The sequence below is a fragment of the Tachyglossus aculeatus genome, chromosome 11 (genome assembly GCF_015852505.1).
Source record: "Tachyglossus aculeatus isolate mTacAcu1 chromosome 11, mTacAcu1.pri, whole genome shotgun sequence".
In the NCBI taxonomy this organism is placed as follows: Eukaryota; Metazoa; Chordata; class Mammalia; order Monotremata; family Tachyglossidae; genus Tachyglossus; species Tachyglossus aculeatus.
Window position 1 is genome coordinate 41,825,888 of NC_052076.1, and position 16,439 is coordinate 41,842,326.

Below are 16,439 nucleotides of genomic sequence, written 5' to 3' on the forward strand. Positions count from 1 at the left end.
AGGGACCAAGAGATTCCAGATGTTTCCATAGGTGTTAAGAGGACCCAGATGGTCTCCAGGCCAAGGGGATGATGCCGAGATGTTTTCTGTCCTCCCCAGGAAACGACTTCATCATTCCCATGCACTGCCCGGAACTGGAGATTGCTCGTGTCGCTACCAGAATACTGGATGAGTTGGTCAAGCCCTTGAGGGAAATCCAGATTGATGAGAATGAGTACGCTTGTCTGAAAGCCATAATATTCTTTGATCCAGGTAAGAGAATTACAAATCACTACTCCCGAACTGGGACCATTTGAGAAAGCCAGGGAACAGAAACCTATGGCAGAATAGTTGATAGAAGAAAGATAGAAGGGGAAGGAAGAGGAAAAAGGAAGGAAGAGAAAGAGAGTGTTTGGGTAATCAATCAGTTCCGTGATAGATGGAAGAAAAGTCTACATTTATTCCTGTTCTTTAGATGAGGAACACTGATAGAAAGTACATTGCTTTTGCCTAATGGAGCAATATGATTTCTTCTAAATGAGGGAAGCCCATTGCTTTCTGCTTTGTGGTATGAGTTCTCTTTTTCCACTTTTCTGGGGAGAAATTTCCTCTGGCACTATTAAAGCCAGAGTGTCAGTCAGTAGTAGTCAGCAGTCAGTAGTAACTGCCTGCCTGTGCAGTTCTCTACCTACAGGGTAATTTGTCCAGTCTGTCTGTCCATTTATCTACTCCTGTGCTTAGCACATAATTATGATGTTTGTTAAGCATTTACTGTATGCCAAGCACCTGCATTCTAATCCCAGCTCTGCCACTTGCCTGATGTTTGACCGTGGGGTAGGCACTTCTCTGTGCCTCAGTTACCTCATCTGTAATATGGGGATTAAGAGTGTGAGCCCAATGGGGGACAGGGACTGTGTCCAACCTGATTTCCTTGTATCTACACCAGTGCTTAGTACAATGCCTGGCACGTAGTAAACACTTAAATACCACAATTATTATTAACAAGGACCACAAGCACAGTACTAAGCTCTGGGGTAGATATAAAATAATCAAATACCACACGGGGCTCATAGTCTAAATAGGAGGGAAAACAGATATTTAATTCGTTCATTCATTCAATCCTATTTATTGAGCACTTACTGTGTACTAAGCGCTTGGGAAGTACAAGTCGGCAACATATAGAGACAGTCCCTACCCAACAAAGGGCTCACGGTCCTGTTTTGCAGATGAGGAAACTGAGGCACAGCAAGGTTAAGTAACTTGCCCAAGGTCACAAAGCAGGTAAGGGGCAGAGCTGGGATTAGAACCCAGGTCCTCTGAGTCCCAGGTCCATACTCTTTCCACTAGGCCATGCTGCTCCTCATAGGAGTCTTCAGGCATTTTAGAAAGTGTCTTCCTTAGCACCTCACCATAAGGCATCTCATACAAGATAGCACAACCATTAACTTCCATTTGCTTCGGCAGGGATACGGGCATGATGGGTATGACAGAGGGGATGAGTCAGGACACAACCTTCCTTGGGATCAACATTATTAAGAGCATCTTCCTATTAATAAAGTATTAACGTAGCATTGCTTAACTCCTAAAACATATCCTAACACATTTCCTTATTTATTACTCCTCCCCGTTTAATTATAAATATTCAGAAGTCAAAAATCAACAGAAATAATGGTCTCTTTCAGGTATCTCACCACCCCAACCAGAGTTGGTGCCAACTCTGAGTGACATTTCCGTTTCAATCCTTGTGGTGGGCAATCCCATTCTACCAAGGGGAAAATCGAGGCACAAATGTAAAGTTTAGGATGGATCTTGGAATGGGACATATGAGTTTCTGATCTCAGTTCAGTGTCCAGATCTAGTTATCATCCACTCTGGAGCAATTTCCCATAGATATTACTCTCTACCCGAGGTCAGAGAAAAACAGGTGAAAAAGAGTTAAGGTCCAAATTTCAGGTTTTCACAGAAGTCAGAAGAGCACAGCTCGGACTGAATCGGTTGGACTGTGGATTCCTGGTTTGAACCCAGGGTGACAGGAACCTTCTTAGAGGGCCAGGACTATGTAATAACAGCAGCTGCAATAACAAAGCAAACAGTCCAGCAATGTGCCTCAATAGATTCCGGTCAGTTTAATAGAGCCGGAGAGAGTGGCCCTAATGGATGCGTTACAGGGTGTGCCGGGACAAGGAGGCCAGCTCAAGGTGACGAACATTTCATGAGGATTTGGACTCAGGTGACAAAAAAACAAGTTAGTTAGAACCAGATATTAAAGCTGGTCAAGACTCCTGGTCTTTTTATTAAAGGAAAACAGAAGACAAAATCAACTAGGATTTAAAGATTCAAGTGAATAGAGCAATAATCATGATGATTCTTATTAAATTCTTATTAGGTGCCAAGTGTTGGAATAGAAACAAGATAATAATAATGATAATGATGGCATTTAAGTGCTTACTATGCGCAAAGCACTGTTCTAAGCGCTGGGGACGTTACAAGGTGATCAGGTTGTACCATGGGGGGCTCACCGTCTTAATCCCCATTGTACAGATGAGGTAACTGAGGCACAGAGAAGTGATTTGCCCAATGTCACACAGCTGACAATTGGCAGAGCCGGAATTTGCAGCCATGACCTGTGACTCCAAAGCCCGTGCTCTTTCCACTGAGCCATGCTGCTTCTCTAAGATCAATCAATGGTACTTACTGAGCACTTACTGATAATCAGATCAGACCCAATCACTATCAGACACGGGGTTCTCTGTGATCTAAGAGGTAGGGAGAAAGCAGCTATCCTATCCCCATTTTACAGATGAAGAAAGCAGGGCTCAGAGAGGTTAACTGACTTGCCCAGAGTCACACAGGAAGCCAGTGACAGAACTGGGGCTAGTGACCTGCTCTTCCTGAGCTCCCAGTCAAATCTTTCCACCAGGGCGCCTTGCCTTTTCTATAACAGAAAGGTAGAAGGCACATGACTGCTCAGGTGGCTAATGGGAAAGCAAGAGTGGGAAGGTGGGGGGATTCATTCATTCATTCAATCGTACTTATTGAGCGCTTACTGTGTGTAAAGGAGTAATTTATACCAACACACTACACTCTGGGCTGGCTGTCCATTGGCTTCCCAGTGCAATTCAAGTGTAAGTCGACTCGAATCTAAAACCTCCAAGTAATTTGACTCTCATCACCTTACATGTGTTGCTAACTTCTGGCCCAGGCATCTTTCCACTAGGATGCTCTCCCTCACAGTTATATTGTTATGTTGTAATCTCCCAAGCATTTATTAAAATGTTCTGCACACAGTAAGTGCTCAATGAATATGACTGACTGACTATAGAGCAGCTAGCACAGGACGTTGTGCAGACTTAAAATATCAATAAATTCAAGTAATATTTGGACACAAATTCAAATAACCAATCAATCATATTTATTGAGCACTTGTGAGAGGGCATTATTACGGAGTTGGTTAGACACATTCCCTGCCCATAATGAGCTTACAGTTCTAAAGTCTAATAGTAGTGGTAGTAGTAGTCGTAGAGAAGCAGCGAAGCCTAGTGGAAGAAGCACAGGACTGGAAGACAGGAGACCTAGGTTTGGGCCACTTGTCTGCTGTGTGGTAATAATAATAATTAACAATTATGGTATTTGTTAAGCACTTACAATGTGCCAAGCACTGTTCTAAGCTCTGGGGTGTATACAAGGTAATCGGATTGTCCCACGTGGGGCTCAAAGTGTTAATCTCCATTTTACAGATGAGGTAACTGAGGCACTGAGAAGTTATGTGACTTGCCCAAGGACACATAGCAGATAGGTGGCGAAGCCGGAATTAGAACCCATGTCCTCTGACTCCCAAGCTCATGTTATTTCCACTAAGCCACGTAACTTCTCTTTGCCTCACTTTCCTCCTTAAAAATTGGGGATAAAATACTTAATGATGATAACATAATAATAATTATTACAGTACTTAAGGGCTTTCTATGTGCCAAGTAAGAGAAACAGCGTGGCTTAGTGGAAAGAGCATGGGCTTTGGAGTCAGAGGTCATGGGTTCAAATCCCGGCTCCGTCAATTGTCAGCTGTGTGACTTTGGACAAGTCACAATTTCTCCAGCGCTTAGAACAGTGCTCTGCACATAGTAAGTGCTTAGTAAATGCCATTGCACATATGGGGCACATAGTCTGACTGGAAATAGTCCTTTCCCCACATGAGGCTCACAGTCTGAAGGGGAGAGAGAACAGGTATTGAGTCTCTATTTTACAGATGGGTTTGTTCAATCAAATTTATTGAGCACTTACTCTGTGCAGAGCATTGTACTAAGTACTTGAGGGAGTACAATATAATAATAGACACAGTGAGTTTACAGTCTAGAAAAGAGGGGACATTGAGGTATCTAGAGGCTAAGTGACTTGCCCAAGGTCACATAACAGGCAAGTGGCAGAGCTGGGATGAAAACCTAGACCCTCCCAGATCCACTCTTTCCACTAGGCCACATGTGTTCTCCCAACCTCTTTAGTCTATGAGCTCCATGTGGAACAGAGTCCATTTCCAATTCATTCATTCATTCAATCGTATTTATTGAGCGCTTACTGTGTGCAGAGCACTGTACTAAGCTCTTGGGAAGCACAAGTTGGCAACAAATACAGACGGTCCCTACCCAACAACAGGCTCACAGTCTAGAAGGGGGAGACAGACAAAACAAAACATGTGGAAAGGAGAGAAAGGGGCAATGAAAGGAGGAGGAGAAATTCATTCATTCATTCAATCGTATTTATTGAGCGCTTACTGTGTGCAGAGCACTGCATTAAGCACTTGGGGGAGTACAATATAATAGACAAGGTAGACATGTTCCCTGCCCACAATAAGCTAATTAGTGCTTTATACTACAATGATTATTATAGTAATAACAATATTTTTGAGCACCAACCTGGTGCAGTGCTTGGTATTAGGAGCTTGAGAAATTCAGAGCAATGAAGTGATACACTTGCTACCCACAAGGAGCTTACCCTCCTGTAATGAAGGCAAGGGCCTTCATTCTGGTTTTGTACCTGCAAGCTACGCAATAACAGTCAGGAAGATTTCATGGAATTCCCCAGGAAAGCTGCATTTGGGGTTGAATTTCACCAAGCAGAAATTCCAGCTGCTAGCCCACAGGCAATCAATCAATCAATTGTATTTATTGAGCGCTTACTGTGTGCAGAGCACTGTACTAAGCGCTTGGGAAGTACAAGTTGGCAACATATACAGTCCCTACCCAACAGTGGGCTCACAGTCCTTCATATAGCCTCCATGTAATAATATACAGAACTCCTGCATATCAATATTTCATTTGTAAAAGCTTGCGTAAACAGGCTTACCGCAGCAACATTTTAGTAAAAGTCAAGCGCAAACCCTACCGTTTCATCGTTGCATATTGAGTGGATTTGGGTGCCAAACATAACTGCAGTAAAAGCGAGAAATAGGAGACCCTCAAGGCACAAGAAGATCAATAGGATTACAGTCACAGGTGGAGAAAAGTCACTGCATTCAGTCCACTGTCTTGCACTTGTTTCCTGGTTTTGCCGTCCCTCTCTCTACATGAAATTAATAGAGTTATAGTATGGTATTTGTACCAGCTTGAACTGAAGTGTCCCAAGCTTAACCCAGGAATTGAGTCACTGACCTAACTGTTGGCACATTGCACTGACCCGCCTGACCTTTGAAGGTGAGAGCGCAAGCCATTGACTTAAAACACCTTTGTCGGTGTCTCTCTCTCTCTCTCTCAGACTGCAAAGGACTGAGTGATCCCGGCAAGGTGAAAAATATGCGTTTCCAAGTCCAGGTGAACCTGGAGGATTACATCAACGACCGGCAGTATGATTCCCGAGGGCGATTCAGCGACATCCTACTCCTCCTCCCGCCTCTGCAGAGTATCACCTGGCAGATGATAGAACAGATCCAGTTTGTCAAGCTCTTTGGAGTGGCGCGGATTGACAGCCTGCTGCAGGAGATGCTTTTGGGAGGTAGGAAGAAGGGAGTCTGGGCCTCCAGTCCGTCCTGAGGCAAACCACGATGTCCTTGGACCTACTGCGCTTTCTACTCATGCTCAAGGACTTTGGATCTTGAAGTTTATCGTGATGTTTGCCTTGACTGGACCTTTAAAATGAGTAGCTTGTAACCTTGGCTAGCAGGATGGGAGTCCTTTTGCAACGTATCTTTAAGTTATGTAATATGAGTTATATTTATTAATGTCTGTTTCCCCTTTAGACTGTAAGCTCGCTGTGTCTGCCAACTCTGTTGTATCGTTCTCTCCCAAGAGCTTGGTACAGTGCTCTGCATATAGTAAGCGTTCAGCAAATACCAGTGATGATGATGAGGATGGTGATCAAAATGGGATCCTAAGAACCATTCCCTCTTCCCTGTACAGGCAACATCATGGATATGCCACAGTACCATCCTGGGCCACCCAACCTCAACCTGGAGCCACTCACAGGACACATGCTTCCCAACACCCTCAATTCTGTGATCCATTCGGTTCCCGTTCCAATCAACAGATGCTCTTCTTTCTCTGAGAGTCACGGTGAGGAAACTGAGTCAGGCCTTGTGCCTGGATTTTCTTGGAAGTGCTACCATGAACTAATGATAGTGATATTTGTTAAGTGCTTCCTATGTGTCAAGCACTGTACTAAGAGTTGGGGTAAATGCAGTAGAATCAGATTAGGCACAGTCCCTCTCTCTCATGGGGCTCACTTTCTGTGGGGGAGAGAGAATGGGTATTTCATCCTCACTTTACAGAGGAGGAAACTGAGGCATAGAGAAGTGAAGTGACTTGCCCAAGGTCATACACCAGGCAAGAGATAGAGCTAGGATTAGAACCCAGGTTCTCTGACCCCCACGCCTACTCTTTTCACTGCTTCTATGCAGAAGGCCAAAGGGGCCAATCCAGTCTTAGATGGGTGGGCAGAAGCGCCAAGTGGCCAAGACAAGGAATGGAAAAATCATCCCTCAGTACTTGGACGATACACTCATTCATTCAATCATATTTATTGAGCACTTACTGTATGCAGAGCACTGTCCTAACCGCTTGGAAAGTACAATTCGGTAACAAATAGAGGCAATACCTACCCCAACAATGGGCTCACACCTGCTCCCAACTCTTTGTAAGGCCGCTCAGTGTGAAAAATATTCAAAGCACCAGTGGACCACAAGTGGCTCATATGTGAATCACAACTAATATTCCAGGAACAATCAAGTCAATATTTTGCAACAAAAAATATGGTTGGAGTTGAGGGGTGGCACAGACAGTTCAACAAGCAAATGTCTCATTAAAGTAAGGGAATATGTCTATGGTTACCTGCAATGCCTATATAGTGACATTCCATGACTCACTCCACCCCTGAAAGAACCACACGGTTGAAGAGGTAACACGTGTTTAATGAAGGTGGGCCAGGGAGGAGAGGGGAGTAAAAACAGCCTGTTCTTCCCCAAGGTTTGAAAGTTTGGATTTTATTTGGGAGAAATGGCTCAATGACAGCCATTTCTTTGTTTTGAAAATTGGAACTCTGAAGCCATACTAGCTTAGAGCCTAATAGCCTTTGTAAAGCTTAGGCAACAGTTTCCCAGTGTGTCATTGGATGGCAAAATGGATTCTGAAGACCAAGACTCTATGTACCAATCCATCCTTCCCCACCCATTCACCGGGCTGCCTGAGGAGGAGAAGAATTATCCTGATGAAATGTTGTCTGGCTTTCCCGGCCCTACAGGCTGACAGAATTCAGGACAAGTATCAGAGGCTGGGGCCAGGCCAGGCCTCGGGGACCTCTGGGTTGGGAGCAGCCAAGGAAGATGAAGCTTGACCTCTGGGGTCATTTCCCAGTCCAAATCAATGGAAAATCAGGGCTGTTCTGGGGTCTTCTGAGAATTGGGCCAGATCCAAACAAACCTCCGGAAGTGGGAGAGTGCCTCCAGCACTTCCCCAGAGGTGATTTCTTAGAGTCATTCCCTGACAGGGCTAAAGTAATTTCTTTGTTCTACTTACATGCTTCGTTCTAGAAGCATGGGTAGGAACTTGTCTGTGTTGTTGTGGGTGGGGAATGTGACTGTTTATTGTTACATTGTACTCTCCCAAGTGCTTAGTACAGTGCTCTGCACACAGTAAGGACTCAAATACGATTGAATGAATGAATGAATAATAGTGTCATTTTACAGACAATCAATTAGTGATATTTACTGAGTGCAGAGCACTGTATTAAGCACTTGGGAGAATACAGTAGAGTTGGCAGCCAGGATCCTCGACCTTAAGGAACTTGAGGGAGGGGGGCACCTTCCCTTTGAATATTTTCCTGTAAGGATAAAAAATCCTTAGCTCCTTGGGATGGGTTCAAACAAACCATAGTCGACTCACAACTCAGTGGGCTAAGAAATGTTTAAGAATCGAGGGTCTCCCCGTTCTAATTCTGGCTGTGCCCGTGGCTGAACCTGTGACCTAGGGGTGCGGTCCTTCCTAGCTCACTGTCCTAACTCCCTCACAAGAGTAATAAAGGAAATTGCTGTAAACTGTTCCATTTGCACTCTCTGATCCCAAGCTTTTTTCGTTTTCCCCCCAACTTCCAGTATCTCCAGACACACCCCTTTCTTCTCCTTCTACCAGCCCCGGAAGCGAAGATTACAAGCTGGGGCCAGCCACGGTACCTGAGGCCCCACTTCAGATGCTGCCTCAGGCCATTGTTCCCAAACAGGAGATTTTATAAGGCACGAGCGAAGGACACAAGCCACCCAGAGAGCCGACCGTGAGACTTTCCCATTCCTTTTGCAGTGATGCGTTAATGGCCCCTGCCCTTATCTGCCCCAAATCTGGGGGAAATGAGCCTGGAAGACTGGAAATTTCACTGATGCTATCTTCAGCTTTCTTGTACTGGGTTTCCAGCAGGCTTGGGATCACTTCATTGACTCTCTAGTGCATCCATTGGTCTTGAGAGCACAAAATGGCTAACTTTTAGAGAAGTTTTAGAAGAGTAAAGTGCTTTCCATAGCTCTCACCTATTGCTACACGATCACCACAACGACCCTCGAAATGGCAGTGTCAAAAAAACCTCAGGTACTTCTATCAAAGGACACTCCCATTGCCTGTTCTAGTAGGGTCTATTTGTAGGAACGACCTGCCTGAAACCAAAGGCTCAACTCTCCTCCATAGCGTCTTGCGTCTGGATCAAAGCTCCCCTGCCACACAAACACACTGCGTATTGCACCAGACTTAGTATGATTTATGAATGTCCAAACTTATTGAATGATGATTCAGAGGAACCATACTTAAATTTTGATAAATATATGATTTGGAATGGCAGTGTCTTCAAAGGTTTGAACTTTTTGCTTTGCTGTTTTTTTAAAAAAGTAAATTCTTCCTTTGGTCTTCAGTCAATATGCATGGAAGTGGGGGTAGGGGAAAAGAGTTAGTACCAAAGGACTGCTATTCTGTTCAACACTTTTTTTGGAAAGAAAATGACATTAGATCTATATGGTGTTTCTGTACTTTTTCAGGTGCTTCTTCAATCTATTTAATCCAAGGAAACACATACATACATATATTTTCACTGATGAAAGCACTTTCAAAGGCCTAAGTAGAAGACATACTCATCACAAACCAGAAGCAAAACAACAAATGTCATTTATTGGAAAGGGCAGAAGTACTCCTCTGTGGTGGCTATTTTGTGACACAGAGATCTAGTGAGTGTAACATAGCAAACATCGATCTCAAGTAGCTCAGTTCACAGATGTCCCATTTATTTCCAGCCACATATCTTTGGGTTATAGCAACTCACTTCTGTCTCACTATAAAAGGGACAGGCCACAAACAATATAATTGGAGATGCATTACAAAGGGTTTCTATAATATGAGAGCGTGCTTACCTGTTTGGTTCAATGTAAACCAGTGTCGATCCTTTCCAAAATGCTTTTTGGCTGGCCAGCTGAAAAAATAAGAAATGAACTGCATGCAAGCACCCTTACCAACCATAAAAATGCTTTAAAGGAGTCACTCATCTTTTGATATATGCTCTCTACATAGTAAATGGCTTTACATTTAGCAAATATGTACCCGAGGTCAGGTTTTTCCATTGTGGAGGTTTGTTAGATGCTAATAAGACACAACCTGAGAGGTCACAATGAGTTACCTGACCCTTTAGGGATTATGAGTTGTCTTCAAGTCTGGTTGAAAGGCAAGGTGAAAGTAGGGGTTAACTACTGGAAAATTGAGTTTGGTTCTTTAAAATGGCTGTGAAATGAACATTTATAATGTTTTCACTGAAGGAATCACAACTTCTCTATGCCTCAGTTTCCTCACCTGTAAAATGGGGAAATAAATAATTGTGCTCTCTCCCCGTAAGACTGTAAGTGTCATGCCGGGTAGGAACTGTGTCTGACCTGATTATCTTGTATTTACCTCTGCCCTTAGTTCATCACAACTTCTCTGTGCCTCAGTTTCCTCACCTGTAAAATGGGGAAATAAATAATTGTGCTCTCTCCCCGTAAGACTGTAAGTGTCATGCCGGGCAGGAACTGTGTCTGACCTGATTATCTTGTATTTACCTCTGCCCTTAGTTCAGTGCTCGGCACAGAGTAAATGCTTACATACCACAATTATTATTTAAGTGGCCTTGAAAAGAACAACATTCGGGTGTGTAAGAAGGGCAGATATTGCTGCTTCTCCTATTTCAAGTTTTCCCAGCCTGAAGTGGGGCCCCCAGGTACCTCAACCAGGACCTCCCACCTCAAGTGGGAGGTGGGTTATGGGGCTGGTAAGTTAAAGGGGCAAGGGAGAAAGGATTGGAAGTCAGGATGCCCTGGCTAGAATCCAGGGCATCATGCAGCACTCTCGGGGCCGGTATCCCCTCTGCCAGGCCTCCCCGCCTTGAGAAGTGTCTGAACAATCAGTTGGAATCTCCTTGACCACCACCTGATGACAAAACAACACAAACCTCCAGCCCTCATAACCTGCCTGACTGCTCCCTTTCCTTCTCTCTTTTCTCCGATGCTGTTTGGCGGGCTGCTGAGGTGGTCAAAAACTGACTCCCCCTTAGGAAAGGAATTCAACATCCTTGCACCAAATTACAAGATATGCTTCTCATGACGATAAACACACACGAGTTGTCCACATTAGCCTGTGGAAGTTGCTTTATCCATATACTAGAACGGTAGAAGTTAGAAAAAGCTAAAACATCTTTGGAAATACTCTTAGAAATGAAGAGAAAAAATTGCTTCCTAATTAGCTTCCTAGAAAAATTCAGCAGATATGATTTCATTTTTAAAAAGTTGACTAGCACTACATGAATGGAAACATTTACCAATTAGGAATTTAAAGTATGGTAAGTATGAAACTATGAACTGTTTTACTCTGAACAACTTCGCACATGCAGTATTACTGACAAGTGAATTTAATGAACAAGTGATGATTTTGTTCTCCTATGTCTGTGAATCAGGGTAAATACACACAAATCTCAAGTTTCTTGAATATTTATTCCCCAGATATGTCAGCTTTCCAAGTTAGCCTTCAAGAGCAAACTTCTTCAAATCACTTTTTCTGATGCATAAATTGCAAAATGTCAAACCCCAGATCTTTAGCTTAGCTGAGTCAAGACAGAATCTGATAGCAAAATTGGCCGAAAAATGCGACGTATAGCTTGTTATACTAAGGAAGGCACTGTATACCGGTAACAGTATTTACTTGCATCCTAAAATACAAAATCTTAGTGGGTTGGCATTACAGAATAACATTTACTTTGGGGCTAATCATTTTGTCTTAACCAAAATGCCTGTATTTGTAAATTGGCCGATACTCAGCTTCAGTGTTAAAATTGAGAACTATGGTAGACTAGCCATGTTTTATGTAACAAATACCTTTGTTCAGGGAACTCAGAAAAATCTTTCAAGCTTCCTGTCATCTTGGAAGGTGATTTCACAGTCAGAGATAGGAATGGGGCAGGAACCTAGTGGAGCAGGGCAGGAATGGAGGCAAGGGCGAGGGAAACTTATTACCTCTATTGTGGCTGGAGAAAGCCAGTTCCAGGATCTTCCTGCCAAGATTATTCAAGCCGTTGGTGGCAGACCAGAAAAACAAGCTAGGGTTACCAAGTCCCATTTCTGCTCTTCTTCTCCCACATAACTTATTTAAAGTGAATTTACCTGAGTCAAAAATGAAAATTTGAATTTTGTAAAAGGTTAAAATGAATGACATGCAAAACATTCCATTTTGATTACTACTTGTAAACAGTTTTGCATGGTTTCTCCTAAAATAAAATACCGTCTCCTTTGTTTCTTTTCATGTACTTTCAAGTACAGTCCGATGTATCTGTAAATACCTGTAAACAGAAGTGCTGTAAGTATCATTACTTAACAAGTGCCCTTTTCAGATTTCTGGATTTCTTTTTTTAAAAATAAATGTGCAAGACCCATTCGGTGATGATTTTGTTTCAATCAGATGTCGGAACAATTTGGGTCAGAAAAACACAGTTGCCTCGCCTCTTAAGGTTTGATTTAGGCTTCATACTCAGAGTATGGCAGACGCTCCTGTTGCCTTTTGCTGTGTGGCATTTTAACTGGGCCAAATGGCAACACACTACATAGAAATTGGCTTTACTGATGACTCTAAAGTATTGAATCTTTCACTGTCCTTGTAGCAGTTACTATAGAGACGTACCACTATATCAAGCACTGCAACTCACAACCAGTTTTTCTAAGGGTCTTCTGATGTCCAATTTTCTTTGGATTTCCACCACTCCACTACATATGCCAAGTTTTCAGTCTGGGTTGGATCTGAAACTTCAGCTCTATTTGAAATGGAGGAGAAAAACAATGCATTAGAGGCCAACTGAAGGCTCTGCTCACACTACCCCACTAATGGTGTTCCATTACCCTCCCAATGGTTATTCTGAAGTTGGGGGTGGGTAGGAAGTCGATGCTACTGCTTAGGGTGCCCATATGCCAGGTTATATATCAGACAGTTACGTTTTCAGCTGGACTGCCCGCAGCCATTAGTGATGCAACATTGGATGTCTTTAGGGCTGCGATTTTCATTTTAAGCTCCCACCTTCCCAGTGCCTTGGCTCCTGCAGCCGAGTTCCATGGCTCAGAGGTGTCTCCTGGGAACCTGGGAGGGGTGGCAAAAGCTCTGGAGAAAGTTTTGAGACTGGGGTCGGGGGGCAGTTCTCCCACAGAAATGCTTTAGGTGAGGGAGGTCTCAAAATAGTGCATTTGACTTCATGACACGAAGCTGCATTCCCACTGTCATGTGCACTACATGTCCAATACCTGCTGTTAATTCTGTTGCATTGTACTCTCCCAAGCCTTAGTACAGTGCCCTGAGCATAGTAAGCGCTCAATAAATACAATTAACAAGTATTATTAAAAAAAAAGGGGAGGTGAAAGGACAAGGTCCAAGTAACTGGCCAAGACACTGGTTAAAGCAAAGTCCAACAGGGCAAGTTATCTAAGTGTTGGCACCCATACACATCCAAAGATAATAACCCGTTTTTCGTACATCAGCTTGGGAAAACTCATTTTGGCAGCCTGGGCACTCACTGCAATGCATACGCTAAGATATGTTGTTCAAGAAGCTTTATGCATCTCCTAAATCCCATATTTCTCTGGTTCAAGGAACTCACCACGTCTACAGTGCTCAGGTACCTGTAATAGCAAGCTCTATTGTAAAGAGCTTTAGGTCTTTAGTTTGTCAGACTTATATACAAAAGATATAGCAGTTTTCTCCCTTGGTGGGGACAGGAGGCAGGTCAAGGAGGAATATATTTGTGTTTGAGCCAGACTTAGTTTAAGATCATATAATGGCCAGGCATGATAACTGGATGTTGGCTAGGGAACACATTACTTACATACATAGCCACTAATGCTTGCATCCCCATTCGAACTGTAAGCTCTTTGTGGATAGGGAACATGTCTACCAACTCATAGTTCTCCCCCAAGTACTTAGTACAGTGCTCTGCACGCAGTAAGTGCTCAATAAACATGATTGATGATGGAACTGAAATAGGAGCAACCAGCAAGCCGATAGCAGTAGATCACCTTGCCATTCTAAAGCCTGTGGCAAATCCCAGTCAATGCTAAATGCTCAAAGCCACAAACCTCTTTCTGCTCAGAAAGACGTTCGATCAAACTTCTGGAGCATTTATGTGTTTTATCCCTTCCTCTGCAGATCCCAGTGTAAGATGCATGTGGCAAAAATAATGGCAGCGAGAGTTAGTTTTGAGAGTCTAGACCTCATGATAATTCACAAGTAGAGTCAAGCCCTCTCTGCTCAAAGGTCATTTTATTCTGTACACAAGATGCCATGACAAAGTTTTCAACCTTCAGGGGCAGCTGGGGGTAACGTGTCACTATTTCCCCACATTATATAAGCTCATTGACAACTGCCAATAAATGTTCTTCAGACAGATGCAATGCTTCACTAAATCACTTGCTCTGTAAATCCCAACCCTGGTCATCTCCTAATAATAATAATAACTGCAATAAGCTCATTTTTTGGGGGGAATGCATCTACCAACTCTGTTATATCGTATTCTCCCCAGCACTTTGTACAGGGCTCTGCACATGGAAAGAACCCAATAAATATGGCTGATTGATATTTGTAAAGTGCCATGAGCCAAGTATTGTTCTAGGCACTGGGGTAGATGCAATACAATCAGATGAGAAGCAGCATGGCATAGCAGATAAAGCACGGGCCTAGGAGTCGGAAGCTCATGAATTCTAATGTCAGCTCCACCACTTGTCTGCTGTGTGACTTTGGGTAAGTCACTTCACTTCTCTGTACCTGTTACCTCATCTGTAAAATGGAGACTGAGACAGGGAGCCCCATGTAGGACCGGGACTGTTTCCAGCCCGATTTGCTTGTATCCACCCCAGTGCTTAGTACAGAGCCTGGCACATAGTAAGCAAATACCATAGTTATTATTATTATTTTCCAACACCCAGCACAGTTTCTGTCTCACGTGGGGCTCAGTCTAAAGGAAAGGGTAGTTAATTCCCATTTGAAATACAGTGAAGTGACTTACCCAAGGTCACACAGCAGACAGGTTAAAAAGCCAGGATTGGAAAACGGGTCACATGACTCCCAGTCTTGTGTTCTTTCCACTGTTTTTTTCTAGAGTATTGAGGAGGCATCATGAGAGAGCAGTGTGGGTTACAACTGCATGGCGATGGCCCTGGAGTCTTTGGAATTCCTCCAAAACAGCAGTAGAAAAGCCAAATAGGGAAGTGGACTGTTACCAGCCACTCTAATCTATAATGATGCCTTTCTGTTCCGTTTTACTGAAACAGAGCCTAGAAGATGGAAAATCTATTTTTATCTTTGAAAATTTCAATCCTATTATCCCACTTACAAAGCCAAATCACATTAAAACCCAGAGATTTGGATTGCCCCCTAACTCAATTACTTGGCATGAGTATCTCAGATGGATTCTCAAAGAGTATCAAGCAACAGTGCAGCTTTGTTGTACGAAAGGAGGTTGAAAAGCCAAATTGGTTGTGGAATGGAGAGGAGAAATGGCTCCACATGGGAAGCAGGATTAGAGGGGGAAAAAAACAGAGCTAATTTTCATAATCTGCCTCTAGTTACACTCTTCCCCCACCACCAACCCCTGATTTTGCATGTCACCTTCTCCAATTCAGTGGACAGAGAAAATATATTTCTTTTATTGAAGGCCCTAACACAGTTCCACTGACCGACAGCCCTCCTCACAGAAAGGAATATGGGAAGCAACGTAGTAAATCAGCAGTAGTGTGCATTCGAGGCACGTGAGATGCCACGCACGACCAGCAAACAGCCAGGGGCACAGGTGTCCCCCACAAACACACAGGCGGCCGCTGTAAGTGCCGCATGTGCACTTACCCAAACGCAGTCCACCTTAGAAATACAGCTCCTAGCACGGCCTTAAACTAGCTTAAAAGCACACGCGAATGCATGACTGTGACAGCCTGACCTCAAAGGAGGACTCAAAATTGAGAGCTCCTGGGGATGAAATAGCTGGTTCAGCTGGGGACTGGGAGGGCCGGAGTCTAGTCAGAGCCTGGCTTCCGGAGCACTGCCTAAGGTTTGGCTGCCGTTGGGGTCAGAGAAGACACCCCAGTCCAGCAACAGTAGTGGCATGGAAGCTTGAAAGCAGCAAGGAATAGTGGGTAGAGCACAGACCTTGGAGCCAGAAGGTCATGGGTTCTAATCCTAGCTCTGCCACTTTCATTCATTCATTCAATCGTATTTATTGAGTGCTTACTGTGTGCAGAGCACTGTACTAAGAGCTTGGGAAGTACAAGTCGGCAACATATAGAGAAGGTCCCTACCCAACAACGGGCTCACAGTCTAGTAGGGCTCACAGTCTAGAAGGGGTCTAGAAGGGTCACTTGTCTGCCGAGGGACCCCGGGCAAGTTACTTCACTTCTCTGCACCTGTTACCTCATCTGTAAAATGGGGACTGCGACTGGGAGCACTAACTGGGATAGG

At 43.8% G+C, this 16,439-nt stretch overlaps 1 protein-coding gene across 1 annotated transcript in view; it reads left to right on the top strand.

Annotated features, from left to right (window-relative positions):
* Positions 1–12,384, top strand: part of LOC119934922 (hepatocyte nuclear factor 4-beta-like) — a 75,905-nt gene extending 63,521 nt beyond the window's left edge. Inside the window, exons 7-10 of the mRNA XM_038754491.1 lie at positions 100–252; positions 5,725–5,961; positions 6,366–6,518; positions 8,552–12,384. Coding sequence (XP_038610419.1) covers positions 100–252; positions 5,725–5,961; positions 6,366–6,518; positions 8,552–8,688 — 680 coding nt within the window. The 3' untranslated portion in view covers positions 8,689–12,384. The remainder of the gene's footprint in view (positions 1–99; positions 253–5,724; positions 5,962–6,365; positions 6,519–8,551) is intronic.
* The last annotated feature ends 4,055 nt before the right edge of the window (positions 12,385–16,439 follow it).